Source organism: Cynocephalus volans, chromosome 16 (genome assembly GCF_027409185.1).
Source record: "Cynocephalus volans isolate mCynVol1 chromosome 16, mCynVol1.pri, whole genome shotgun sequence".
In the NCBI taxonomy this organism is placed as follows: Eukaryota; Metazoa; Chordata; class Mammalia; order Dermoptera; family Cynocephalidae; genus Cynocephalus; species Cynocephalus volans.
Genome location: NC_084475.1, coordinates 2600878 through 2628283, shown reverse-complemented (window position 1 = coordinate 2628283; position 27406 = coordinate 2600878). Strand labels below are relative to the sequence as shown.

Below are 27406 nucleotides of genomic sequence, written 5' to 3'. Positions count from 1 at the left end.
CAATACAACATTAAACGTTCATTGCTGTGATGTCTGGTCAGGATAATATCAGCTACTATTTGTTGATTACATGTTATATGTCAGGCCCAGTGCCAAGCATTTTGGAGATATTTAGCTAATGCATGTAACCCTCTAAAGCAAGAGGTGGTATCCCCCATTTTACAGATGAAAAACCTGAGGTTCAGAGAAATTGAGGCACACAGTTAGTAAACTCAGATTTCAAGCTTGATCTCTCCTGAGATGTGACTTTCCCTATAGTTCCTAATGTCTTAAGTATGAGACCCAAACTCACTAACTTGGCTTATAAAACTCTTAACCATCTGGTGCTGTTGCAACAGCTGTATCTCTTTTCTCATTGTCCTACCATCCTGCAGTTTCTGTTGTTACCTGGACATGCTAGGCTCTTTGATTTTTCTTGCTTTCATGTATGTTCCTACTTTTCTAGAATGCTCTTTTCTCTAGCAAGTTCCTACTCATTCTTCAAGATCCAATTTGATATCACCTCTGACATCTTCTCTAGGCAGAATTAATTGTTTCATTTTCTGTGCTCCCACCGCGCTTTGGTCGTATTTCACTAATAGCACTTTTAGTAATAGTAGCACCCAACACTTAGTACACTTAGCACTTACTCTGTGTTAGTTACTATTATCTCATGTATTCCCCAGTAACCCCATAAAATAGGTTCTGTTATTATCCCCACTTTACAAATGAAAAACTTACCCAAGGTCACAGAGCTAGCAAATCAGAGCTACCTTTCAGGTAGTTTGGATCAGTCTCAGCCTTTTAGCCACTGTGCTGTTCTACCTCTCCTACTGTATACTACCTTCTTATAATTTATCTTATCTCACTGGACTTAGAACTTGAATGCAACGTCTTTCTTTTCTTTTCTTTTTTGGCGGCTGGCTGGTGCAGGATCGGAACTCTTGACCTTGGTCTTCCTTCCTTTCCTTCCTTTTGACCTCAGTGTTATAACACCTCACTCTAACCAACTGAGCTAACCAGTTAGCCCCAAAGACTTTCTTGTTTTATTTATTTTTCTAGTATTGAGTCAGGGTTTGGCACATAGAAGTTGCTTAGATATTTGAATTAATGGTTGAATAAAGGCAGGTCTGTTGGTAAAGAGGCTTAGTACGTCTGAGAAGAACGTCCAGACTTGGAGTCAACTCCCTCTTGTGCTGTGGGTTATCTAGATTGAACTGTTAGTCTCTGTAATACACTATAAAGCTAGTTGAGGGATATTTCAATTATGAAGTTTGTGTTATAGGTAGTTATACTCTTTATTGTGTATAATTACAGCAATAACCTTTTAGTTGTGTTTCCTTTTGTGTGAAACATTGTATATGCACTTGGTTTTCTGTGAACAAGTGCAGAATTGTTGTCAAAACATCAGAATAGAAAGGAATCGGTCATACCAGCCAGTGGTAAGTGAAATAATATGCCGTTACTATGGTTCCAGAGGAATTCTTTTTTTTTTTTTTTTTTTTTTTTAAGGTGACCGGTAAGGGGATCTCATCCCTTGGCTTGGTGTTGTCAGCACCACGCTCAGCCAGTGAGCCAACCGGCCATCCCTATATAGGATCCGAACCTGTGGCCTTGGTGTTATCAGCGTCACACTCTACCGAATGAGCCACAGGCCGGCCTTCCAGAGGAATTCTTAACTATTATTTCCCTACCTTTTTGAATGCCGTAAGAATCATTTGCTGTATTTTGGATGCATTTGTAAAAAAGGTTGCTTACTCCTATGGAGTTTTAAAAAGTTAATAATTTTTCAGTGTAGTGTTTTTTTATGGAAACCAGCCCTTTCTTGTCCTAATCAAATTATTCAGAAAATTTGATATGTCATTATTCAGAAAATTTGATATGTCAAACAGATGTACGTGTATTTTTAGACAAGTGTGTGATATGCTCCTACCCTTGACCCAATGTAATGTGTTTTCAAGTTCCTAGTTATTTTCTGGGATGGATAACCATTGTCTTTCCTACCAATTTACATAAAATTAAATTTACTTAGTAAGTGAAGTTTACTCCTCTGGGTTATTGACTGGCCTCAACAGTGCTTTAAAATAATAATTCATTATTTTATACCTCTTTAAACCTCACAACCTATGCCGTAACGCCATAGTGTATTCTGGATTTTATAGCTGGGGAAACAGTCCTACAAAGAGGTTTGGTAATTTGCCCAAGGTTATAGAGGTAGCAAATGGTAGCATGACAATTAGGTGTCTGGTGTCTCTGGCTTCAGAGAGCTTTGATTTTTATTATAATACAGTGGAAATTGTTGTAAATCAGCCTGTATGATTATAGCAACAACAGTGAAAAATGGGGGTTTATGAGGAATTGACCACAATGATGTTTCTACCTTCTAATTTGAAAAGAATTTTAGATATACTAGTGAGATGCCACCAATAATCCCCAGAATGTCCATTTCCTTCTGGATAGGTTTTTCCTCCTGGGACATTTTCTTTTTAAATTCCATTGTTTTGGCTAATACTAGAATTAGTTTATTTGGAATGTGTACGGGAGAGCAAAACAGAAATGATGTCTCACAGTTATTTATTTGGTGATAGAAGAGGACTGGTTTTGTTCTGAGATGGAATATGAAGCTATCCTGTATGGTACTATCTGCTAAACATACCAGTTTTTGTCCATGGCAGGTGAAATCAGCATCATTATATATTTTGGATTTTGAATTTAGAAAATCCAAATTATAAACAAGTATGTTACTTGAGTTCTGAGGAAAGGCTACAATTATTATATGTACTCAATGATATTAAAAAACCTCTAAGGGAATAATGGTACATACAGTACAAAAGAAATTTTAGTTGGGGCGATTTGGAGCAGGGAGAGACAGGAATGTCTATAATAAGGAGCTTAGTAGCTTGAGCCAGCTGTTAAAAACTAGGGCTAACATGAGTGGTACAATATACTGCCAATGATAAAACTACTTTAAATTTGGTTCAGAGCTAGTGTAGATGGGAACAGTCAGACAGGATTTAAAACTGCTCTGTGTAATCTGCATATTAATAATTTCTTAATCAGAAACTTTGGATCCACTGAATTTGACTACGAATAATATTTTTTATTAAAATTTTAAAAATTATATTAAATTTCAGTACTTACAGGAAGGTGGAAGAGAATAAGATCAGCTCTTTAGAGTTTTGATATTATTATGTTTTGCTATTTGAGATTATAGGCTGTTGGTTGTGATCTTTAAAGAGTTGTCCTGATAATTCCTTTTTCTCCAGCTCTAATTTCTCCTTATATTATCATATAGTTAATCATGGAAAGGGTACAACTGTGGAATTATGTGAATGCCAAAATCAGCACCAGTTAGCAAATAACAAGATTCCACTTATATGGATAAATTTAGGGCAGTCCTTGTCTCTATTTATATTTAAGTGATCACCACAGCTAAATTTGTAATAGAGAAGTTTCCACATTTGTCCGGTGTTTGGAAGCAGAATTCTTGACCTGTGAGGAACTGGAGCTACTGTGTACTTGTATTTTAATGATGTTCAGGGTAGGTCAGCCAGGTTCTGTTCGACTTGTAATTAGACCTGCCACAAAGGTCTAATTTTTCTTGAGAGGAGGCAGTTGAAGGAAAATAAGCTGAGTGTATGTATGTATGTGCAGTTTAACACTTTGTTTTGTAAAAGTGAAATTGCTTCCAGGCTGATCCTTTCTGAATTTAAATTTTTGATCAGCGTTAATGAAAGCTGTGTTTCAACTCTGAAAGTATTTAGAAAGGAATACTTGATTTAGACAATGAAATAAGTATTCCAAGCAATCATCCTTAAAACTAAATTTTTAGGAATGCTCCAACATAGGATTTGTGAATTTTTACTAGGATGACCATATGTTTAACCTTTTTGTCCTGGAATAATTTTTAGCACCCCTTTTTACTCTCAAAGTGCCCTGGTTTGTGCAATACATTATGTGATCATCTATCTCTAATGGGATTTGAGAGATCTAAATGAGGTTTTGAAAGCAAGATAAAGCAGCAGAAATATACTTCTGTTGAAGTCTTGTTGAGGTCTTCAGATAATCAGATGCCATATTGACTTTTTGGAAAGAATTGATTCTAATAAGTCTAAGTTCATCAAAATGACTTTAAAAAATTTGGGGTGATGGGGAGGCAAGAAATAAACTATTTGTGATCACCACCATCATCATCATCATTACTACTACTACTGCTACTACAGTTTGTGTCCTGGGGAATTGAAATCACATTTTATTTTCCTTCCTTTCTCTTTTTGCTTTTCTACTACAACATTCAAAAGGCACAAATGGATTCAGAGTGCAAAGTAAACCACTTAGTTAATCTTCTCAAAGGCAACCACTATTTCTAATTACACGGGGGTTCTTTCACAAAATACATTATGCATATGCAGGCATTCTCCACTGTACTTTCCCAAAGGGTAGCATGGAAGCACATTTTTCAGCACTTTGATTTTTTTTTCCTCTTAATAATGTATTTTGGAGATTATTCCATAACTAGAAGGTTTTTGTTTTTTATTTTAAAATAATTTTAGATTTATAGAATAATTGCAAAAATAGTACAGAAAATTCTGTGTACCCTCACCCATCATCCCTTACTACAGTATCCATACAGTAATCATAGTGCGGTTATCAAAACTAGGAAATTAACACTGGTGCAATATTATTAACTAAACCACAGACCTTATTTGAGTTTTACCACTTTTTTCAATAATGTCTTTTTTCTGTTCAGGTTCCCATCCAGGATTTCATATTGATGGCATTTAGTTATTCCTCCTTTGTCTCCTCTAATCTTAACAGTTCCTCAGGCTTTCCTTGTCTTTTAATGGTAACTGGAAGATTTTGATTAACTCTGTTTTCTATAGAGAATATTGTTTCAGAATTATGGAGGCAAGGTTATTATTTTTCTAAACTTTGGGTCTTATACAGTACAGTGGTGGGAATATGGGACTAAGAATCAGAAGGCTTTGTAGTTTGTGACTTAATATCTATATCAGTTTTCTAATTTGTAAAATGGAGATGATAAGGACTCTGCCAAATCCAACTGATTGCCAGATCCTGCATTATCTCACAACTTGTTAGAATAAGGTTTCTAAAGATATTTTATAAAGCTAAAAGAAGCTGTATCTAGTGTGGAGGGGAGAGTATAACGGTACTGACCTTTCAAAAAGCCTTTTATTTTGGGACAGTTTTAGATTTACAGAGAAATAGCTAAGATAGTAGCAAGAGTTCCTATATACCTCATACACCCTGTACCCAGTTTCTCCTATTATGAACATCTTATATCACTATGGGACATTTGTTACCATACTAATGAAGCAAAATTGATACATTATTATGAACTAAAGTCCGTACTTTGTGTTCCCCTAATGATCTTTTTCTGTTCCAGTATCCTGTACAGGAATACCACATTACATTTAATTGTCATGTTTCTTTAGGCTCCTCTTGGCTGTTTCAGTTTCCAAAAACTTTAAAAAAGCAAATGTTTAGTTAATATTAATGTTGTAATTGTCATGTTAATTTTGGGTCTAATTTAATAATATTTCAATTTATCAGAAATGCTATATATACTCTATAGCATAGTGGGACTCTTAATTTTTATTATCTGTTTTTTTAAGCAAGCACTTTGACTTGTAGGTTTTTGTTTGTAACATTGTTAGACACGGTCATTATTTGGCTGATTTGATAAAGCCTTCATTGGGAGCATGGATCTGAAATTTAACATTGTTTCTACTGGGAAAAAAAAAGATTTGCTTTAGAATGATCTGATTTCCTACTTCCAGGAATGCATTTCAGCGGAAACCAGGGATTGCTCGCTTCTTTGGGTTAATAGAAAGAGGCAGAGTTTCATATGTTTTCCTTGACCACCTTAATGGCCAATAAATATACCCATTCTCAATTCCTTTCTGGGGTTTTTTTTTTTTTTTAAAGATGACCGGTAAGGGGATCTTAACCCTTGACTTGGTGTTGTCAGCACCACGCTCTCCCAGTGAGCCAACCGGCCATCCTGGGATCTGAACCTGTAGCCTTGGTGTTATCAGCACCACACTCTCCTGAGTGAGCCATGGGCTGGCCCTGTTTTTCTTTTTTGAGGATGGAGCTTTCTTAATCTTTAAGATAATTAGTTAATTAATAATTAAAATTTTAAGATAGTTTTTAAGGTAATTTCTTCCAAATCTCTATTGTCTTTGATCTTCTCCAACAATTTTCTCCTTTGTTTTCTGTATATTCAGTCCCTTCACCTTTTTAATCCTAATAAACAGTTTTTAAAAGCAAATCTTATTATACCACTTTCTTAAAGACCTTGAGTAGCTGCACACAGAGTAAATTATAGATCAGACAATAAATCCTGTGCCCTACAAAGGCAGCCTGTACCCTACCATTCTCTTAGTGGGAGAGTCCCACACTCCTCCCCTACCCCCAGCCTAAGATCCAGCTCACCTCCACTTTGAAGTCCTGCCTGACCTCCTAGTCTGTGCTCCGCCAGCTTTCTGTTTACACTTCTAGTGTGACACTTATATTGTAATTCTCTGTTACCTGTCTCCGTCATAGGCATGTTCCTTGGGTCCAAGTACTGTTTCTTCATCAATATGTTCTATACAAGAACAGTTCTAAGTAGATGGCAGAAAATTAGTGAATATTATGTGTTGGGTTAGAATAACATATCCTTTTTGTATAATAAAATGTGAAGCATCTGTCTTATACAGGACTTTTTTTTTTTTAAGTTAACTACTGTAAAGACTCAGTAGTTCCACATCCTTTTTCTTGCCCCTCAATTTTTTCAGTCATTTTGAGGTGATTTGCACTATTTGAATTAATTCCCATTAAGAGCATGTTTTTGGTAAAATGGTTTTCTCCAAACATTTTGGTAGGCTGAACTCATAGGTAGAACTTTTAACATTTTGACATGTTACCTAGTCTGATAGTCTCTTGTAACAGGTGAGGAAACTTTGTGCTAGTAATGTCTTTAATTTTTTTTTTTTTTTAGAACATCATGGCTCCCCTTATTAAAAACAAGTAAAAGTGGATATTATTAAAAGTTTAGACTACATCATAACAAGTGAGAAATTAGAGAAAGCCTTCCTTTCTCTATTTCATTTCTTAGAGGTAACCATTGTTATGAATTTATTACCTTTCCATTTTGTAGTAAAGTTTTAAAATAGACATACTGTTTGGAAGAAATGTGTTAGAAATGTTGAAAATGAGTTTACTCTATTATTATTATTATTTTTTTTTTTTTTTTTTTTTTTTTTTTTTTTTTTTTTTTTTTTGGCAGATGGCTGGTGCAGGATTGAGCCCTTAACCTTGGTGTTACAAGGTGGTGCTCTAACCAACTGAGCTAACCGGTCAGCCTAATTTCCATGTTTTTGTTTACTTTAAAAAAAAATAGACATTTTATTTTTTAAGCAGTTTTAGGTCTACAGCAAAGTTGAGCTGAAAGTGTAGAGTTCCTTCCCATATATCCATTCTCTCCTTTACAGATACAGCCCCCACCATCAACATCCTGCGCGTTTCTTATACCTGTAATACATTTATACATTTGTTACAATTCATGAACCAACACTGACGCATTATTATCAACCAGAGTCCATAGATTGCATTAAGGGTTCAGTCTTGTAGTTCTGTGGGTTTTGACAAATGTATAATGACATGTATCCACCATTATATATCATGGAGAATAGTTTTATTGCCCTAAAACTCTTCTGTGCTTCACCTATTCATCCCTTCTTCCCCCCACACCCCTGGCAGCCACTGATCCTTTTACTCGTTTCTTAATTTTGCCTTTTCCAGAATGTTATGTATTTGGAATCATATAGTATGTAGCCTTTTCAGATCGGCTTCTTTCACTTAGTTTATGTATTCAAGATTCCTCCCTGTCTCTTTGTGGCTTGATAGCTCATTCCTTTTTAGTGCTGAATAATATTCCATTGTCTGAATGTGTCACAATTTATCCATTCACCTACTGAAGGACATCCTGGTTACTACCAGGTTTTGGCAGTTACAAATAAAGCTGCTATAAACATCCGTGTGCAGGTTCTGCGTAGACATAAAATTTCAACTCCTTTGGGTGAATATAAAGGAGAGTGATTGCTGGACTGTATGGTAAAACTGTATTTACTTTTGTAAAAAACCGCCAAACTATCTTGTCTTCTCATTTTCTTGACATTGTCTTTTGCAGAGCCAAAGTTAAATTTTAATGAAGCCAATTTATCAATTCTTTTTTTCATGGATTATGCCTTAGGTATTGTATCTAAAAAGTTAGCACCAAACCAAAAGTCACTTAGTTTTTTGTTTACTTTTACTTATTTTTCACATCATTGTTATGAGGCTATATTTCTTTTGGGGATGAAAAATGTTTTATGCTTCACTACCAAGCATTATTCCCCATTATGGTGAAATTAAGATTTTGTTTTTGAAAAAGAAAAAAGATTTTGCTTTTGTGGGAGTTTATGATCTTTACGTTTTTGTGTTAACAAACTTTAAAGAAATCAAAGCCTTTTTCTGAAGGTAAATTTAATTTAATTCAGTTTAAATTTGGAAATTCATGGCATTTTAGACCAAGAAATAAGAATATCTAATTCAAGTTCTTCATTTTATAAATGAGGGCACAAAGGGCGAGAAATGACATGATTTGCATCAGGTCATACAGTGAATTAGTAACGAAAACAGGACTTAGAATTGGTGATGACTGCTTTAGAGAACTGAGATGAAAGATGTATTGATAGTTTTTCTTGTATGAAAAGTACTTTTTTTGATGATAGGTGTTTATTTCTTATTCTTTGTGACTGTGTTATGATTCCTAATTTTTAAAATGGTAAATTTTAAAACAGGGAAAAATATAAAGTTTTTTTTTTAAAAAAAGATGGCTGGGGCCAAGCCTGTGGCGCACTCGGGAGAGTGCAGCACTGGGAGCGCGGCGACACTCCCGTCGCGGGTTCAGATCCTATATAGGTATGGCCAGTGCACTCACTGGCTGAGTGCCGGTCACGAAAAAGACAAAAAAAAAAAAAAGATGGCTGGTAAGAGGATCTTAACCCTTGACTTGGTGGTGTCAGCACTACGCTGTCCAAGGGAGCTAACCCACCATCCCTGTATAGGGATGCGAACCCATGGCCTTGGTGTTATGAACACCACACTCTCCCAAGTGAGCCATGGGCCGGCCCTTATAAACAGTTTTTATATTTCTTAAATGTTGCAACTAATTGACTGCCTTGTTTATTTTATTTGTTAGGGCAAATCAAACATACTTATGTAAATGTTAAGAAGTAATCTCTCAATTTGCTAAGTTAGTTATGGTCATTTGTGTGGAATATTTCTTTTCAGGCTTTTTGAAGTGAACTGCCATCACTAAAATCAGCAGATACTGGGTTGGCCTGTGGCTCACTTGGGAGAGTGTGGTGCTGATAACGCCAAAGCCACGGGTTTGGATCTCTGTATAGGGATAGCCAGTTAGCTCACTTGGGAAAGCGTGGTGCTGACAACACCAACTCAAGGGTTAAGATCCCCTTACCGGTCATCTTCTAAAAATAAATAAATAAATAAAATAAAATCAGCAGATACTTAAGTTTTTGAAAAACTGTATGTTTGTTAGATGTCTTTCTTCATATACACACACATGTAAATGCACATACACACGTATACATATATGCTTAGTAATGAAACATGGACTTTTTTTCTCTTAAGCTCTAATGCTTATTTTTAATAATTGAGACTATATTTTTTGTTATTTCACTACCCTAACACAGCTCCTGTCAGATTTGCAGACCCACTGCCTAATTCTTGTCCACATAAATAGGCTTGCACAATTGCAATCAGTTAACCACCCTTTCTCCTTCCATTGGATTTAAAATTAATGTATTTCTATATAGTTTTTAACTATTTTGATGACTCCCTAATAGTTTGTTGAATTAATAAAATAGTATTAAACTTTTTCCTATTGGACATTTGTTTCCACTTAAAAAAAGAAAAAAAAAATATATTTACACACACATGCATGAGGGTAGTTCAAAAAGTTTGTGGAAGAATAGAATTAAAAGAATGCAAATCTTTCCATGAATTTTTTGGGTTTTTTGTTTTATTTATTTATTTTAAAATTTTTATTGAATCATAATTGATTATACATATTTTGGGGGTTCAATGTTGACATATGTTGATCAAATCAATATTACTAGCATATATATTGGTTATAAATTGTACTTATTCTTTATGCCCGTTGTCCAATCTCTCCCTATCCCCCTCTCCCTCCCCCTCCCACCACTGATAACCCTAGATTTCTTTTCTCCCTCTGAAAGAGTAATGGTTACTCTGTTGATTTGTTGCCTAGATGATCTGTCCAATGCTGAGAGGTGTGTTCAGGTCCCCCGGTATTATTGTAGAGCAGATTCTTCTTCTGTCACTCCGGAATGGGCTTTATTGAGAGAGACATATTCCTTTCTTTGGTCTCTGTTGGTGACTCTCCTTGTGTCAGTGGACTGCAGTGGCTGGTGGACCATCTGTGTGGTGGTCGTAATGTCTAGCTGCCTTCGCAGCAGCAGTAGTTACTGTGGTGGCTATGGTGGACCACCAACATGGAGGTGATGTTATTGGCATGCTCCTTGGCACTGGCAGTGTGCCTGGTTGTGGGGGGGGGGGTTCGTCTGGTCCCTGGCTCCATACCTCAGGTCCCTGGGCAGGTTCTGAGGTGCTGGTGGTGTGCCTGGTTGTGGGAGGGGGGGTTCTGGCCCCTGGCTTCATGCCTCAGGTTCCCTGGAGGGCCCCTAGGTACTGGTGGTGTGCTTGGGCAGGAATTAATTTTTTCCTTTGCTTCTAAAATGGGGAACTTCCTGTGGGAACCAGTACTTGAGCTCTGTGGTTGAGCTAAATTGCTGCTTTGCTGCTTTTTCCCTAGGGAAGGCTTTTTGTGCAGCTCAGGGTTTAATGGTTGACCTTATAGGTACTTCTGGCTCTCCAGAGAGCCGGTGCACCTGGGTTGTGTAGAAACTCTGATCTGGGCCTGAGTCTTTCATCAAACTACACCCCATGCAATTCTTTATTCTTGACCAGTCTCTTTTCAGTGGTCTTGCACTGACTGGAGGGGGGCGGTGGATGGCTGTCCTTGCTCTGTTCTAGTGTTCTCCTGGTAGGCCTGTCTCCCCGACTTCCCACGCTCCAAATACTCCCCATGGGTCGGGCCATCACCAGTCCCTTGTAGTGACTCACTGGCCTCTGAATGGCTCCTTTTTTTCAGTTGTTGTGGTTTCTTGCTCCTGTGTGTGTCCACGGGAACCCTATTAGTGGTCTTGCTGTTGCCCCCTTCTCCCCTGCCGCCTCCAAGCACCTCCATCAGAAGGGCACAGCTGTGGCTTTTGCCAGCTCCTGCTTGTGTGCCCTGCTGCTCCAGCCTTAAAGCAGCTGTGGCCCAAAACACTCCAAGCAGTTTTTTCTTTCTCTCATTGTGGCTTCTCCCGCCTTCATGAACTCTATAGGTCTCTCCTCCTCTTCCCCTGAGCTCTAGAAGCCCCAGCTTGGCTGCTGTTGCTTTTTTACAGTTGGAAATTGGTTGATTTGTGGGAGAGAGTGACTCCGGGGACCATCTATTCCACCATCTTGACTGAAAGCCTCCATGAATTTTTAAAAGTAACTTCATATTAGAGGAATGCTGCAGTGAATACTGTCTGCATTTTAAATTTATAAAAGCTCTGGAAAATGATGTTCTTTTCCCAGTTTTCTCCCTCACCTTCCCTTGCCTTTTCCTCCTGGAAAAAAAAGAAAGTCACAAAGTAGTATAGTAGAAAGAAAGAGCATGAGCTTTGAAGTTATAAAAGTTTGGGTTTGGAATTTGGGCTTTTTCCACTTACCATTTAAGTAGCTTTGAGCAAATTTCTTAACACCCTCAAGTTCTACATCTGGCAGTGGAAGGAAATAATGAATGATACCTACCTTGTTGGGTCATTGAGAGGACTAATTGAAATGATGATGCCTGTGAAATATGCAGAGCCTAATAGCTATTAATAGGTACTCAAAAGGTAGCTGTTACAAGTGTAGTTTAGCAAGATCGCAGGAGTAAATTGTTAAAATTGAGTTCATCTCTGAGTTTTCTTTTCTAAACAGTCTCTAATTTGGAATGTGAGTTAGTAAAAATGTCAGCAGTGTACTTTTACTTTTTAATGTATAAATTTGATTTCATTGAAAAGATCATTTGGTTAAAAGTTTTTTTTTTTTTTTTTTAAAGATGACCAGTAAGGGGATCTTAACCCTTGATTTGGTGTTGTCAGCACAACGCTCTCCCAAGTGAACCAGCTGGCCATCCCTGTATAGGGATCTGAACCCATGGCTTTGGTGTTATCAGCACCACACTCTCCCAAGTGAGCCACATGCCAACCCTGGGTAAAAGATTTTAATTTCTGAATCCAGATGGTTTGATGTCTCTCATTATTGTTATTTTTCCCCATCCTAATTGATTAATTTTTAAGTTGAAATTTATTAGAGTTGGGATTACATTGTGGTTGATTGGTACACGCCCATTTTTTTAATAGCTATCTTCTCAACAGCAAAAGAATGACTCTGGTCACCCTCTATCACTTTAGGTTTTACATTTAGGTATGCAGTGCATTTTGAGTTAGTTTTTTGTTAGGGTACAAAGAATGGATTGTAGTACTTTTTAAAAGCACCACGTATTGAAAATACTGTCATTTCTCTGCTGAATTGTGTTTGTACCTGGTGTCAATTATTGACATGATTGGCAAGAAAATGAGGTGAGCTTGTGACCTGTTGTAATGTTTAAGCTTAAAAAAAGTTTTAAAATAGTGTCCTAATAGTATGATCTCACTTTGTGTTTATCTTTGAACTTTTAAAAGAAAACTACATATATTTTTGAATCAACACCATTAAACATAAATTTCTGATGGAATATTTTAAAATACAATAAAACCCAGAAGGAAAAAAAATGCAGTTAAAAATAGGGTCTCCCTCTCATCTCTTGTCTCTTAGGAATGCAGTTCTCTCAAACAGTTAACTTCTACTACCAGGTTCTTATATATTCTAGAGCTGTTATATGCATGTATTTTAGTTTGTTTTATTTTTGATTTAAAAAAAAATCATATAGTAGTGTTGACTTTTTGTTTGTTTATTTATTTTGGTGGCTGGCTGGTGTAGGGATCAAACCCTGGACCTTGGTGTTACCAGCACCATGCTCTAACCAACTGAGCTAACTAACCATCCAGCTGACTTATTATTTTTATTTTTTAATTTTTTAAAACATTTTTAAAAATTTATTTTAATTGACATAATTGTACATATTTATGTGGTACAATCTGATGTTTTGATACCTATATATGTTTTATAATAATGGAGTCAGGATAGTTTGTGTATCCATCACCTCATGCATTTATCATTTATTTGTGGCAAGAACATTCCTCTAGCTATTATGTAATATACAAAACTTTTAAGTATTTACTTTTATTTTGGTGTGCAGGTCTATGAATTTTAGCACATGTAAAGATTCACATAACCACAACTGTAATCTGCTTACAGAGCAGGATTTATACTTTTTAAATGTTTAAAAAATATTTTTATGGGGGAGATGTAGAAATAATGCCTTTTCCTGCCCTTTTTTAAAAAACTAAAGTATGATTAAGATATAGTAAAATTTATCCCCTTTAATTTACAGTTTGACTTTTGACAGAACGTGCCATAATGTCACCACCATCACAATCAGTATATAGCCACTGGTAACCACTGATCTTTCTTTTCTTTAGTTTTCCTTTTTCCAGAATGTCATATAAAGGGAAAGCCTTTTGAGTGTGGCTTCTTTTACCTAGCATAATGAATTTGAGATCGTCTGTGTTTATTGCTTGTGTGAATAATTCCTTTTTATTGGTGAGTAATATTCCATTGTATAGGTGTATCATAGTTTTTCAAATCCATTTCCCAGAACAGACATTTGGGTAATTTCCGTTGTACACATAAAGCTATTACAGTATAAACATTCATAGACAGGGTTTTTTGTGAAAATAGGTTTTTGTTTCACTTGGGTAAATACCTAGGGACAGTATTGTTGAGTTATGTGATAACTGTATGATTAATTTATAATAAACTGCCAAATTGTTTTTCAGAGTTGGCTGTATCATTTTACATTCCCACTAGCAATGTATGAGAGTTCTTGTTCTTCAGTTTCATCAGATGTTGGTATTGTCAGTTTTTTTAAAAAAGCCATTTTAATAGGCATGTAGTGGTATTGTCTTGTGGTTTTAGTTTGTATTTCACTAATGATTTATGATGTTGAGTGTACATGTCTTTATTTGCTGTATCATGCACATGTGCTCACGTGCTATATATCTTCTTTGATGAAATGTCTGTTTAAATATTTTGCATACTTTTAAAATTGGGTTGCTTTTTTACTCTGTTTTGTGAGTTCTTTATATATTCTGGACACAAGTGTTTTTTTGTTTTGTTTTGTTCTGTTTTGTTTTGTCTAAATAAGGTAAGAGATTTGTAAAAATTTTCTCCCAGTCCAGTTTATCAGTTTTTGCTCTTATGGGTTGTGCTTTTGGGTTGTGTCTAAGAAATCTTTGTCTAGCCTGAAGCCGGAAAGATTTTCTTATAGAATCTTTATTTTTTAGGCTTTACATTTAGGTATGCAAATACATTTTAATTTTTTATCATTCAAAGTATGGATTGAGGCTTTTTTTTTTTAGCACTATTTATTGAAAATTCTATCTTTTCTGTATTGAATTGTCTTTGCACCTTTGTTGGAGATCAGTTAATCATAAACGTGTGGGTCTTTTTGTGGACTCAAACTATATATGTAGTTGTGTATTTTCTTTTGTTTTTTTGGCAGTTGGCTGGTATGGGGATAATTACCTTTGACCTTGGTGTTATCAACATCGTGCTCTAACCAGTCAAACTATATTAATCCTGATTTATATTGATAGATCCAGAATGATTTGAAACTTTTAATTAGCTATCTGTATTTAGAAACATGTTAAGCATCTTATTTGGAACCTGGTGTTTGCTGATAGTAGTTTGTAATCTACAAAAGGATTTTCTTTTCTTTCTTTTTTTTTTTTTTATGATGACTGGTAAGGGGATATTAACCCTTGACTTGGTGTTGTCAGCACCACGCTCTCCCAAGTGAGAGAACCAGCCATCCCTATATAGGGATCCGAACCTGTGGCCTTGACGTTATCAGCACCGCACTCTCTCAAGTGAGCCAGCACTCTCCCAAGTGAGCCACGGGCCGGCACTTCCATAAGGATTTTCTAAAACAACTTTAAAGTCTAAGATTAAGAGAAGATTTTGGTAGTGGTTCATTATCAGTTTGGAAAAACAAGTAGTGATATTTCATCCAGCAAGGATGAACTGGAATGGCTTTTCCTAGAAGATGCCTCTTTTTTTTTTTTTTGTAGAATTACTTGGTAATTCTCTAATATCTGTAAATGTGCTCTTATTATACATATTTGATAGTGATAAATTTGGGTGCAATTCTCTTTATTTAAAACAATCACATGGTTATCCTAAGTTAAATACTCTAAAGGCTTAATTACTTTAAAAGTGGTATACAATTATTGTTGGTAGGTTGAGATTATTCTTTTATCATTATGGAGCTATTGAGTGAAATTATGTGACTTGGCTGTACGTCAGTTTTCTATTATATTGTGAGGTTTCAGTTAATCTAAGTGTTGGGATGTTTGTTTATTTTTGGCAGCTGGCCAGTATTGCAATCTGAACTCTTGACCTTGATGTTACAAGGCTGTGCTCTAACCCTCTGAGCTAAGGAGCAGCCTGGGATGTTTATTATCTAAGAATTTAGAAGTATTTTGCAATTAACACCTTTTAATTAACTGTTAAATTTTTAAATTTTAAAGTAGAAATTAAAATGCCAAGAAGCAGGTGTTAAATTTTTAATTTTTATGTTTTGTTTTTGTGTTTGGAAAACCCATTCCTATCCCGTTATTCCTTTTTTCTTTTGGATAGACTCTACTATACAATTTAGTTTTCTTATTTTTATTTGGATAAAATACACATAACATAAAATTTATCATTTTAATCATTTTAAAGTGTACAGTTCAGTGGCATTAAGTATATTAACAGTGTTGTACACTGTAATCACCACCACTATCTAGTTCTAGAACTTGTTAATTACTACCACACAATTTTAGCCCCTAATTGTTCTCTGATGTTTAACTACCATATTAAGTGTTTGGGTTGTAAGAGATAAACAAGACTTAGTTCTTTTTCTTAAGGACATCACAGTCTGGTGAGGGGAACCTAATATTTATAATACAATATGGCAGATTACGTGATAGAGCTCTCCATCATCAAGTCTTATTTATTAAACTACAATTTTAATTTTACCTTGAAAAAGCAAAGTAACTTTTTGTTAGGTTAACAATCAAGTTGTCATATCATTCTATACACTGAATTAATTTAGGCTATACTGAAATCTTTAGTCTTTTGACATAGGTCAGTTCAGGACTCAAAAATCCTCCTGCCCTCTACTTTGGAACAAGAAGGGAACCAGGAAATTGATATTTTGATTTAAAGTCAAATTATAAGCTATTCCTTCATACTGTAACAGGAGATCCAAGAAAACCCTGATTGGAGAGAATTTCCTAGTTGTCTGCACCTATCCTTAGTTGAACTGTTTAGCAGTGACAGCTTGCTTGATTATGATCAAACTTGGCATTATACAAGCATGTTTAACTCTCTTGGCAGGTCATCTTGAGGAATAGTTGCAGTTGGAAACTGTGTCAAGAGATTGTATTTTTGTATTATTTGAAAACCTGATGGTAGCAATTGATGATTTAAAGTTTAATGTTTTAGTAGTTTCATTTAAAAGTAATGTTATCAGCATTGAACAGTATTATAATATAGATTTTATTTGCATTTTTCTGATTTTTTTCTTTAGTATTAAAAATTTAATATAATGTTGTTTATGAAAGAAAAACAGCATAGCCCTTTGTTTTTAAGATTCTGCAGTCTTCCTAATATAGTCAATTTAAGAAAGAGCTGATGTTCCAAATGGTTGATACTGTTTTAGTTTACAATTTCAGCACTTATCAGAAGAAGTAGAGTTCAGATTGCCAGGCCTAGACTCCTAGTAAGTTGTTGTTATAGGTTTTTTAAAAATCTGAATTTGCAGTATGAAAAAGAATGGAGAATTAGAAATGCCTAGTTTGGTTAGGCTATTAGTTTTGACATTTATTATTTTTTGAAATATAACTGTAGCCCTCTTTTTTCAGGGTAATCACTTTGATCAGTATGAAGAAGGACACTTGGAAATTGAACAAGCATCACTCGACAAGCCTATAGAATCGGTAAGATAATCAGTGCTGAATTTGGGGTTTTAGCCAGTTAGTTAGGTAATGTTCGTGTGACACTTGATGTGAATGAAGTTAAACTTATTAATAACTGATAGTACAGTTTAGAGCTGTTTTCTTGCATGCCCTACAATAATCAAATAGAGTTTGGGAAGTAATCTAATAATTAATATGTTAGGAAATAAGTCCAAAAAAATCTAGAAACAAATTAGAATTTTGCTGGAAAAATATTATTTTGGCCTATACTGATAGTCTGTTAAAGATAGCAAGTTAAAGTTTAGTGTTTTTATAGATTGAATAAAGGAGTAAAATGTATTTTGATCCTTTAATAGCTTCACCTTTCCTGGGCAGCATAATCATGTGTGAAATGTTCCATTAGAAACAGTTAAAGAGTAATATGTTTTATTCACCAGACTTGTGAAACATGGTAAACTTGGTCTCTGTAGCTTAAGATATATCTGGTTTTTGTCAAAAGTCAATTATTTCTATTACACTCCTTAGTTTCAAACATTCATGATACCAAGCAATAGAAGAAGTAGATGTATTTTCCTGATTCTTAATTTTAAAAAACTTCTTAATTTTTGAACATCATTTTCATTTTGAAAAACCTGCTTTTTTAAAATAACACGGTCCGTTGTTAAACTGTCTAAACTTGTCATTATTGTCAGCATTTAATACTTGTGCTTAAGTGTACATATTTAATGAGGGTTTTAATGAGTTACTGGTAAAACTCAAGTAGGGGAAGAAAATCAAAGAGGGAATCTTAATCTTTATTAGCAGTCAAGACAGGGCCCCTTCCCCCTTTCAGAAACACTTAACTTCTTCTCCCTTGGGAAAATAAGAAGGCAATTTAGAGAGCACATATATTTTAATTTTAGCATTTATTTTAAAAACTGTAACATAGTAAAGGATCAACATATATTTATGTTCCTAATTAGGTTGGTGTTGTGTGTGTTTGTGTGTGTGTTTAGATGTTTACAGAAATTTACACAACTTGGGGTGTTCGACATTTTTCTTCCACAGCAGTTGGCCCATATTAGCTAAGCAGCCATGATCTGGTTTGTATTGCACGGTCTGCCTTTTTTTTAATTTCTTCTCTAGGGTTTCTTTCTCCCCACCTCCCCTTCTTATTTCTGTCCTTTTGGTCCAGTGAACACTGCATATAGTACCTTCTGTCTTAATGTGCTGGCATGATGCTAGACTTAGGCATGGCAGTAATTGATGACGCATGTGATAATGCTGCAGAGGGAGAATTCACATCTGATGTTGTGCTGAAAGTCAAGTCTTGTGTTTTGACGTGAGGGTAAAATGCCAAGCCCACTTTGCCAAGTTAAAAATCACTGAAGTTTGTGCCTTGTTCTATATCATCTTGGGTTTTATCACAAGGCAGAATTTTGTAATGAAATCTGTAGGTTAGACCAGTATTTTATACTTGAAAAATAATTTAATTTTTCAATTTTAATTTAACCATGTTTCTTTGGGTCAAAGTTTAAGAACAGAAAACCATCAGAAGCAAGGCCCCAGTACCGTATACTACAAATGCATGGTTGATTAATATTCTTATATAAGCTATAATTCTGTGGGTACTCTGACTCGACAATAGTAGGAAATTTAATTAGATTAAATTTTCTGCCTAGTATTCATTATTGCTATGCCAAACAAAAATTTTTAGAAAGCACTAAATTAAATGGTATTTAACATTTTTTAAGCCTTCTTTTATGGCTACATTGTAAGATTTTTGGAAAACTCATTCCTGTGGCACGTGAGGTTAATGCTGTTCTACCTCTCACAATGTCCAGAGATTTTTCCAGCATATGTCATAGAGAGAACACTAGCAGAAGACAGTCTGACTGAGTAATCATTGTTGAGTAATCTCAGTGAGTAGTAGCAGAATTGATATATGCCTTATTTATTAAATAGTGTTATCTTCTTCACTTAAAATAGCAAATGGTATAGTGTCCAGACTGGATATTTAATTTTTTAATAAATAAATTTATGTTCAGAGATGTATATTATATTAATAAATTATACTTCAAATGAAAATTTACTCCTGAAACACATAAATAGATGCATTATTTGTGATGTAGTAGTTTAGGTAGTACAGTAGGAGGAGGAGCTTCACAGCCTACATTGTGTTAGATAGAAGTGGGACACACAAGATAGGAGGGATCTTATTTCTGCTTCCTAATCATTTGTGAGTAAAATTTAAAAGTTTTAAAAGAAACTCCTGCAATGATTGACATCAAAGTAGTGCTCCCTCCTCTCCCCCCAAAACAAAAGAAGTGTCCCCTATCACCTACTTGGTGGGAATGCCCACCAAATAATAAGTATATATTAAGTTATCTGGCTGGCTGGCTATATTTAGCTGTTTTGTTCTTAGGGGAAAATGGCATTGCTTCTGACACAGAAAGAGTCTGCTGAATTAAAATCTTTCTCTGCAGCAATATCTATTGAGAGGTGCTGACTGTTTTGCTACAGCATGCAACTCAAGAGTGGCTGGAAATATGCAGTTTTGGGAGTCTACAGATCATTGCAAGAGCTAAAGGTCTAGTCATTTTTCTTTTTATAACAAAGGTGATCTGCAGAAGCTGGTAACCATGGAAGTCTGCACAGGTTTATGCCAAGAATATGCCCGTTTGAAGGGTTATTGTGAGTATAGGATTAAGGTCTTTTTGCTTTGTAATAGGGTAAATTTGATGCAAACCAGTAAGATGAGAAATGAAATACAGAGATGTAATAGTGCATTATGCTTTTATTGAACTTCTGAAGCCTAGACTTTTTAGTGAGATGGTACAGGTATTTCAGTTTCAATAGGCAAATGTTGAAAACACTAAAAAAATCAGCCCTCGTAAAGAATTTAATAATATTTGTTATAAAGTTTTTTTTCCCCTTCTTTATTTTAACCAACCAGATATCTTTTGATGAAATTTCTGGTCAAGAATAAAACACCTTTCTAAGAAAATTATGAAAGAATTGCTAGATAACTTCGTTATTTGAATTAATCAGAAGGTGGAAAGTATTAATGTTTTATTGTTATTATAACAAACTTTTTTGAACTTAAATTTTAAAAGTTATTGTTTTATGAGTTTTTTAGGTCCCAGCCATTATAATTATGACCTCCACAATACCTTAAAGATAAAATATTTAGAAAACAAATAACACTTGATCTAAAGTCATAGCCCAGGCTAGGATTTTATCAGTTATATGAATTAGTTGTTGTGATTTAGGATTTATGGTTGTTTATGACCTTTATCATAGTTAGAAGATGAGAAATCAGTTAAGAGAATGATTTTAAGCTATACAGAAGGCAAAATGCCTGCATCATAGACTTAAAATATGTTGTCATTGGTGCAATTGGAAGTGTAACTGCCCATCAGCCATTAGTTGGTCTTTGCACTACCTGACTGATTAAACTGTCTTTATAGTTGTCAGGTTGACCAACCAGGTTTAAAAAATTAGTATAAGTTTGAAACTCCAGTTACAAGTGTTTAGTTTGCCCATCTAGGGATTTAGAAGTACATGTGTAATTGGGTTTTGTCATGTTTCATATCTGTTTAGATCTGTGGACTCCACTAATTCCAAACTGTAACACTATAAGACTGCTGACTTGACATTTAGCAGTGACCATATGTGGACTGCACTATAAATAATGTGCTTCTTGGAGCTGAATGGTGTAGCATTACTATATGGCTTTTCTCTCTGGTCTTCATTGTGTCATCTATAGTGAGCTATAGATTTTTTTGTTTTGGGATTTTTTACAACTTGTGGTTTGCATGGGTTCACCTAGTAGCATTTGGTTCTTGCTTACAGAGTCTTTAATACACAATCAGCAAAGCTTACAATCCACTCAAGAGACTTAACATTTTTGTCACTGTTGAAAATGGGCTAGATGGTGTAAATTGAATGTGGCTGTCAACTAAAAGAAAATTCAGTGTAGAATTAATATATTCATCCAGTTACTGACATACCTGTAGTATAGTTTTCTTTTGAGAGATGATATTATTTCAGAAACTTGGAGTCAGCCCTATACAATAGGTGAATTTTTATCTGTGTTTTGGCAGGCTCCCATCATACACATTGGTGGTGCTCTTGCTAAAATGATCATTGTTACTGTGGTGGTATACAGCTTCATGGAGCAGAGATAAGTTCCTGGGAACGTTTTCTACTTAATTAATAAATAAAAGTGTAGAGTAAAGGCTGAGACAGTTAATAACGAGTTTTCTGGTTTTTGTTTTTATTGCTGGTATTGTTTTCAGAATATTGGTGGTGGTTAATAATACACATTTCTTGCCTTCAAAGATCTTCCCATTTTAAAAATTACATTCCTCTTTCCCGCATGTATAATAGAGTAGAATGAAGGAGAAGGGTGTAGCATTTTAGTTAGACATTTAAGTTTAGAAATTAAAAAAAAAAAAAAAAGGCCAGCTGAGGTAATCTTGGTGAAAAAATTGCGTTTTTAGTTCAACTTTATGGTTGAACCAGAATTAGAAGAACTTTGTTTCCAACCAAAGAACATGCCATACTGCCACCATTTTGTGGTTTTGAGCGCAGAGCATAATAAACAGGTTGTGTGAACTCTTTATGAATCACTTGGAAAGCCAACTTTTTCCAGTTGCCTTATTAATTACTTTAAAATTAGGATTTCCTCACAATTCTTCCTGTACGTTTAAAGTATGAACAGCCTACCACTTATCATGCATCTTTGTTATTTGAAACCAAACTATTTTAAAGAATTTTTTCTACAATTTATTTTTTGTTCTATGAGATTATAATTAAGCCCCAAATTATATATTTTATTTAAAGAACAAAAACTGAAAGATTTTTAGTCACTGTTACAGGTTGAGCATCCCAAATCTGAAAATCCAGAGTGCTCCAAAATCCAAAACTTTTTGAGCACTGACATGATGCCACAGTGGAAAATTCCACACTGCTTCATACACAAAATTAGTAAAAATATTTTATAAAATTACCTTCAAACTATGTGTATACGGTGTACATGAAACATATATGAATTTCATGTTCAGACTTGGGTCCCATCCCCAAGATATCTCATTATGTATATATGCAAATATTCCAAAATCCATGAAAATGCAAAATCTGAAACACTTTTGGTCCCAAGCATTTCAGATAAGGGATACTCAACCAGTTTAGTGCTTCAAATAGTAAAGAGTTGCTATTTTATTTAAAAAAATTTTTTTCCCTAATAGTTACTATTTTAGAAGTAAATTTTGTCCTCATTGCCCTTGTTCTGTCTAGATTATCTGTTTGAGCTTATAAATTACTAGTGCCAACATACTGTTATAGATAGTATCCATGGGCACAACTGGCAAAGCCACAACCCTAAACAGAGAAAATACATTATTTATTTTCTGCAGGCTGGTGATTGATTGAGTCCCTTGTTCTTTTATAGTGAAAGTTTTGATCATTTCAGAGATAGACTAATCTGCTTTGTTCTACTTTGCTATAAAGTATTTTGGTTTGCCTTCCAGTGTTAACTATCATCCTTTTGGATTTTTGACAGTGTTTATAAAACCTTTTTTCTTTTTTTTGGTAGGAAAAGGGATCATACCGAATACTAGCTCTTTCTGCTGAGTCACAGAGCTGCTTTTTTTCCTCTAAAAGCAGGTAGTTTGAAATGGTAGGAAAGGTTCAGTTTTTTCTGTATTAGTCATTCATTTACTCTAGGAAAGGGAAGAGGTTCTGAGAGATGTGTCCATAGTTCCTGTTGCCTTTGTTATAATTGGAAGGACTTAGAGTGGTTAAATATTTCAATATAGTCCTCAACATTTCATTCTCTATTCATACCTGGGAAAGTAGATTTAATTAAGGAACAGTTTTAACCTAAAGTTTTAAAAAGAAATGCCACTACCATTTTGTATTAATAGCTTTTTTAAGGTGACAGGCATCCTCTTGAGTGGTTTTGTAAAAGTCGTGCTAATGTGTATAACCTAAATTTTTCTTTTTTCTCCCTCTCCCTTTAACATTTGCTTTTCCTTTCACTGTTGTCAGTCACAACACGCTGCTGTTGAATCTCTCAGCTGGTCTTGACTCGTGAATTTACTTATGCTTTCACTCTTCTTTAATAAATACATTACTTGCAAGCAGTGAATTGAAAACAAGACAAAAAAAAAAAAAAAACGACCATTAGTGATTGGACAGTTTCTTACTTTGTGTTACATTTAACTGTTCTTTTGACAGCCCAGTTTTTAAAGCCAGGTTCGTATGGAAATGCTTTCACTCCACTTGCACTGCTTTTGGAAATAGCATACTGCTTCATCTGTCTGTTTATTTAAGTGCATTCATGATATAACACAGTCAGCATAATGTCTCATCTCTGTTTAGCCAAAGATTTGAGTTTTCTCTTAAAAAAAAAAAATGCAACAACAAAAAACAAAATGGGGGGGCAACAATTTTTGTCAGCATTGTTTAATACCCAAATCTTGGTGCCAGGTATAGTTACAACAATAGTCTATTAAGATATCAAACAATAATTTAATCAACTACATACTCTTAGAGTTATTCTGTTATCTTTGTCCTTTCCAGAGTTATTCAGTTGTAGGAATTATTATATGAAATAAGGATTTTATATACAGGTAAGTTTGTTTTCACAGTAGTAAAATAAGGGCCTCATTACCTTTTCCATTTTCTGGTAACAATACTTATATGGAGACTTTTAATCTTTTTTTAATAATAAAGTTATTTATAAATAATTTAACACTGAGTACTGGATAAGGGAATACTTCAACTTACAATTCAGTTGAGAGGGGAGAAGGGAAGACGTCGCAGCAGCAGCAGTAGTACTGTTAGGTTATGTTTTTGTGATGTCTAATAATGTGGAAGTCATCACTTGAGATTATACACTCGATAGCCTTTTCTAATTCTTTCAGTTCTTAGCAAAAATAATTTCTGGTGACCTTTTGTGTACCATAATGATTATTTATATATATACACATATGTTTAAAACAAGAGCCTCTTGCTTTAGAAATAAGTTTTTGATTATAGTTTGCCTCCACTTTTTGTTTTTAAAAAAGTATCCTCATCTTTCCTTCCATAAACAAAATAATCAGCTGCTCAGCCCAGTTTTTCAGTTTGCATTCTGTCATAAATTTATAGAAGGAAATTGTCATTTAAAAAAAAAAAAAGCATTGGGGAAGCTTAATCTTCTTCTAACTTCCTGTCAGAGAAGATAAGAGTAAAATAATGTTTTCTTTCCCACCTCTATGGTTTCAAAGAGCATTTTATCATTGAATATGGAACTGGAAGATACATAATTTAATATGAAATGTTTGGTTTTAATGCAGAGATTTGTGGTTTTGTTAGCTTTATAAATTGATTTCAGGAAATATGAGATTATTTTCAAATGGTGATACCAGATTAATTCCATAAATTACATTTTAATACATATAGAACACTTTGTGTTTATGATTTTTAAATGTTTTCCTTTGGACAAGTACCATCATTTTTTCTGATACAGTCAGTGGTTCTTTTAGCTTTATGTTGGTATTTAACAGTAACTGTAAAAAGCAAAGAATTGGACAAAGTGCTTCAGAAGTTTCTGATACCTTGACCACTTACACAAAAGCTGACACTTAATTGTTGTTTCTGGTGTCTTTTCATACAACTTAATTGAAATACATATTTCACCTTTTCCAGTGTGCACCTAGGAAGATGAGACATTATGTATGTTGGGTTTTTTCCCCCTACATGCACTAATGGTTCTTTACTGTTAACTTATTGCTAGGCCTGTTTCATTCTAACATCTTAGCATTTTTATTAGACTACATGTTGAAATGCATCACTCAGTCTGTGCTTGAGCTCATTTTATTTTTCTGTTTAATCAATTTAATTTCTTGTTTTACTAACCTCACTGTTTTTTCAGTTTAATATTGGCTGCATGCTAGTTAAATATTTATATATTTTATATATATTAAAAAACCAATCAAGTCTAGCCTGGATTTTGCTCTGATTGTTTTTTTTGTTGTTGTTGGGGTTTTTTTGTTTTTTTGTTTTTTTGTTTTTTCATTTCTAGTGGTGGGGCAGTCTTACACTTATAATTTACTTTGTATCATGAAAGCCTGACACATAAATAAAATAACTAAACACAATGTAGATTTTCTTTAAGAAACAAATCTTAAAGTGGTGCTGTCTAGGTGGTGGATATGATTGTTTAAGTACCTTGATTTTATGCTTTTTAATGTTTAAAAGTTCATAAATGCATTCTCCTTTTCCCATCCCCTTTTTCTCCTTTTTAAAGTGTTATGTACAAAAGTTGCCCAGCACACCATCAGAAAGGACCCTTACCCCGTATGTTCTCATATAAAATACTAGCCAGCATTTCTTTTTACATTAATGTCCCTTTTATTGGGCACATTTCCTCTAGTATTAGCACATTTTTGCATGCATATATGTAGTACTATCTCTTGCTCAACACCTGTTTAAGTGTCACTAGGAAGGGAAGAATATATTATTGGAATATTTTTGGTTTGTCTCTCTGTTCTGTCTGTCAGGATAATATTGGACACCGCTTACTCCAGAAACATGGGTGGAAGCTGGGCCAGGGATTGGGAAAATCTCTTCAGGGTAAGTTTTTACAATTTACCAGAAAGAAAGAAAGAAAGAAAACAATGTTTTTGATGCAGATCTTGTACCTGAATATATTTGCTGTCTTTTTAAAAAAGCATTTGGGTTTTTTCCTGCTGCCTTTCCCCCCAAGAAGAGTCTATTTTTCCTATAACTGTATATTAAGTCACTGTTAAGCCTCCATATTTGCTAGTAATTTGCAAGAGTAACTGCTGTGTCATTAAAACTTTCAGTCAAACATACTGTATATAACTCAACCTGTTTTAATTTTTTTTTGGTGGAGGTGATGGGTGGGTGGAATAAAAGGAGTGCCACAGTGTGCTTTCTTTGTGCCATTTAGTAATGTTGTATTGTGGCTTTGGTATTATAAAGAGAATCATCCAGTGGAGTTTAACTTTTGTTCTTCCAAATTCTTCCTGAAGCTGGTGATTGCCTCGTCTCTTTTGGTCTGCATTCAGAATCCACGTACTGGTGGAGTGAAAAATTAACCCTCAAAAAACATAAAATGAGAGTAGAGGTTTCCTAGGGCTCTCTGAGCAGGGCTGTCATTTCCCAGGTTCAGATCAGGCTCTGGAAAATGTATGGCTTAAAAGTTTCCATTGCGTCTGTTTTTCCTTTTAACTATGCTGATCATTTGGATCACGTTTCTGCTTCCGAGTTCTTGCTGGTTGGAAACCAACCAACTGCATTCAATTTTTAGCTTTCTCAGATTCAAGAAATACTGTTTGTTCTTTGCAGATTGTGATGTGAATGCTGCGTCAGAAATGATGGGAATCATTTTGCTTCTACATCTGGTCATGGAGGGGCTCATTGTACAAAGGGATCTTTGGAGAGAGGTGTGCTACTGTTGACTAATTCTTTGAATTTTAGAAATGGATTTTCACAGTTTGAATGTGAAAGTCTATAGCTCAAGTGTGTTAAGAACAAGAAAGAGGACAGGGCATGAAATAGGACATTTCAATCATTAACACCTTTGCTTTTTAAATTCTACTTCTGCAAATTCTTTTCAGTGGTAACACATAGGAGATGCAAATATATTTTGATACAGTATTTATTGCTAAGCACTAACCTGTTCTTTTGAGGACATAGATTTGATTACTATTAAACTTGTTTTTCAAGTGGCACAAGAATTCTTTGCAAACAATACAAAGAATATTCTACAATTAAGAGAAACTTGTATGACATAGACCATAGATTATGAGTCCAGAAGAGAGGTAGGGCAATCAGTACTGAAATAGAAATGCCTTTTTGATAGAATTTGTCCCGGAGGTTTGCATAGTTCTAAGTGTTGGGTTGAATTGAATGGAAGGAAGTGATTGCACATAAGGTCCAGAGACTAGATTTGATCTTTCTCTCCAATTAGAGACATCTCTTCTTCTTCAGGATGCTCAGGATCATTGTTGATTGTTATTCTCTGGCAGATCTGTTTGAATCTCAGAATTTTTCATTTCAAGCATCAGAGACTTTAAAGTACAACTAGAACCTGCAGCAGGGCGGGGTGGGGCAGGGGGCGGGGGGACCCATGGAGA

General features: G+C 34.8%; 1 protein-coding gene across 5 annotated transcripts in view; it reads left to right on the top strand.

Annotated features, from left to right (window-relative positions):
• The window catches only part of GPATCH8 (G-patch domain containing 8), a 99879-nt gene that overhangs the window by 8600 nt on the left and 63873 nt on the right, over positions 1-27406 (top strand). For 2 of the 5 annotated variants that reach the window (XM_063080460.1, XM_063080462.1), the window contains exons 2-5: positions 17220-17294; positions 18321-18355; positions 23496-23513; positions 25805-25877. Coding sequence is in view for 2 of the 5 variants with exons in the window: in XM_063080459.1 (XP_062936529.1) it covers positions 17220-17294; positions 25805-25877 (148 nt within the window). In the remaining 3 variants the exon portion in view is untranslated. Of the gene's footprint in view, positions 1-17219; positions 17295-18320; positions 18356-23495; positions 23514-25804; positions 25878-26615; positions 26714-27406 lie in introns of all 5 variants that reach the window. The other 3 variants (XM_063080459.1, XM_063080458.1, XM_063080461.1) reach the window with 2 other exon arrangements.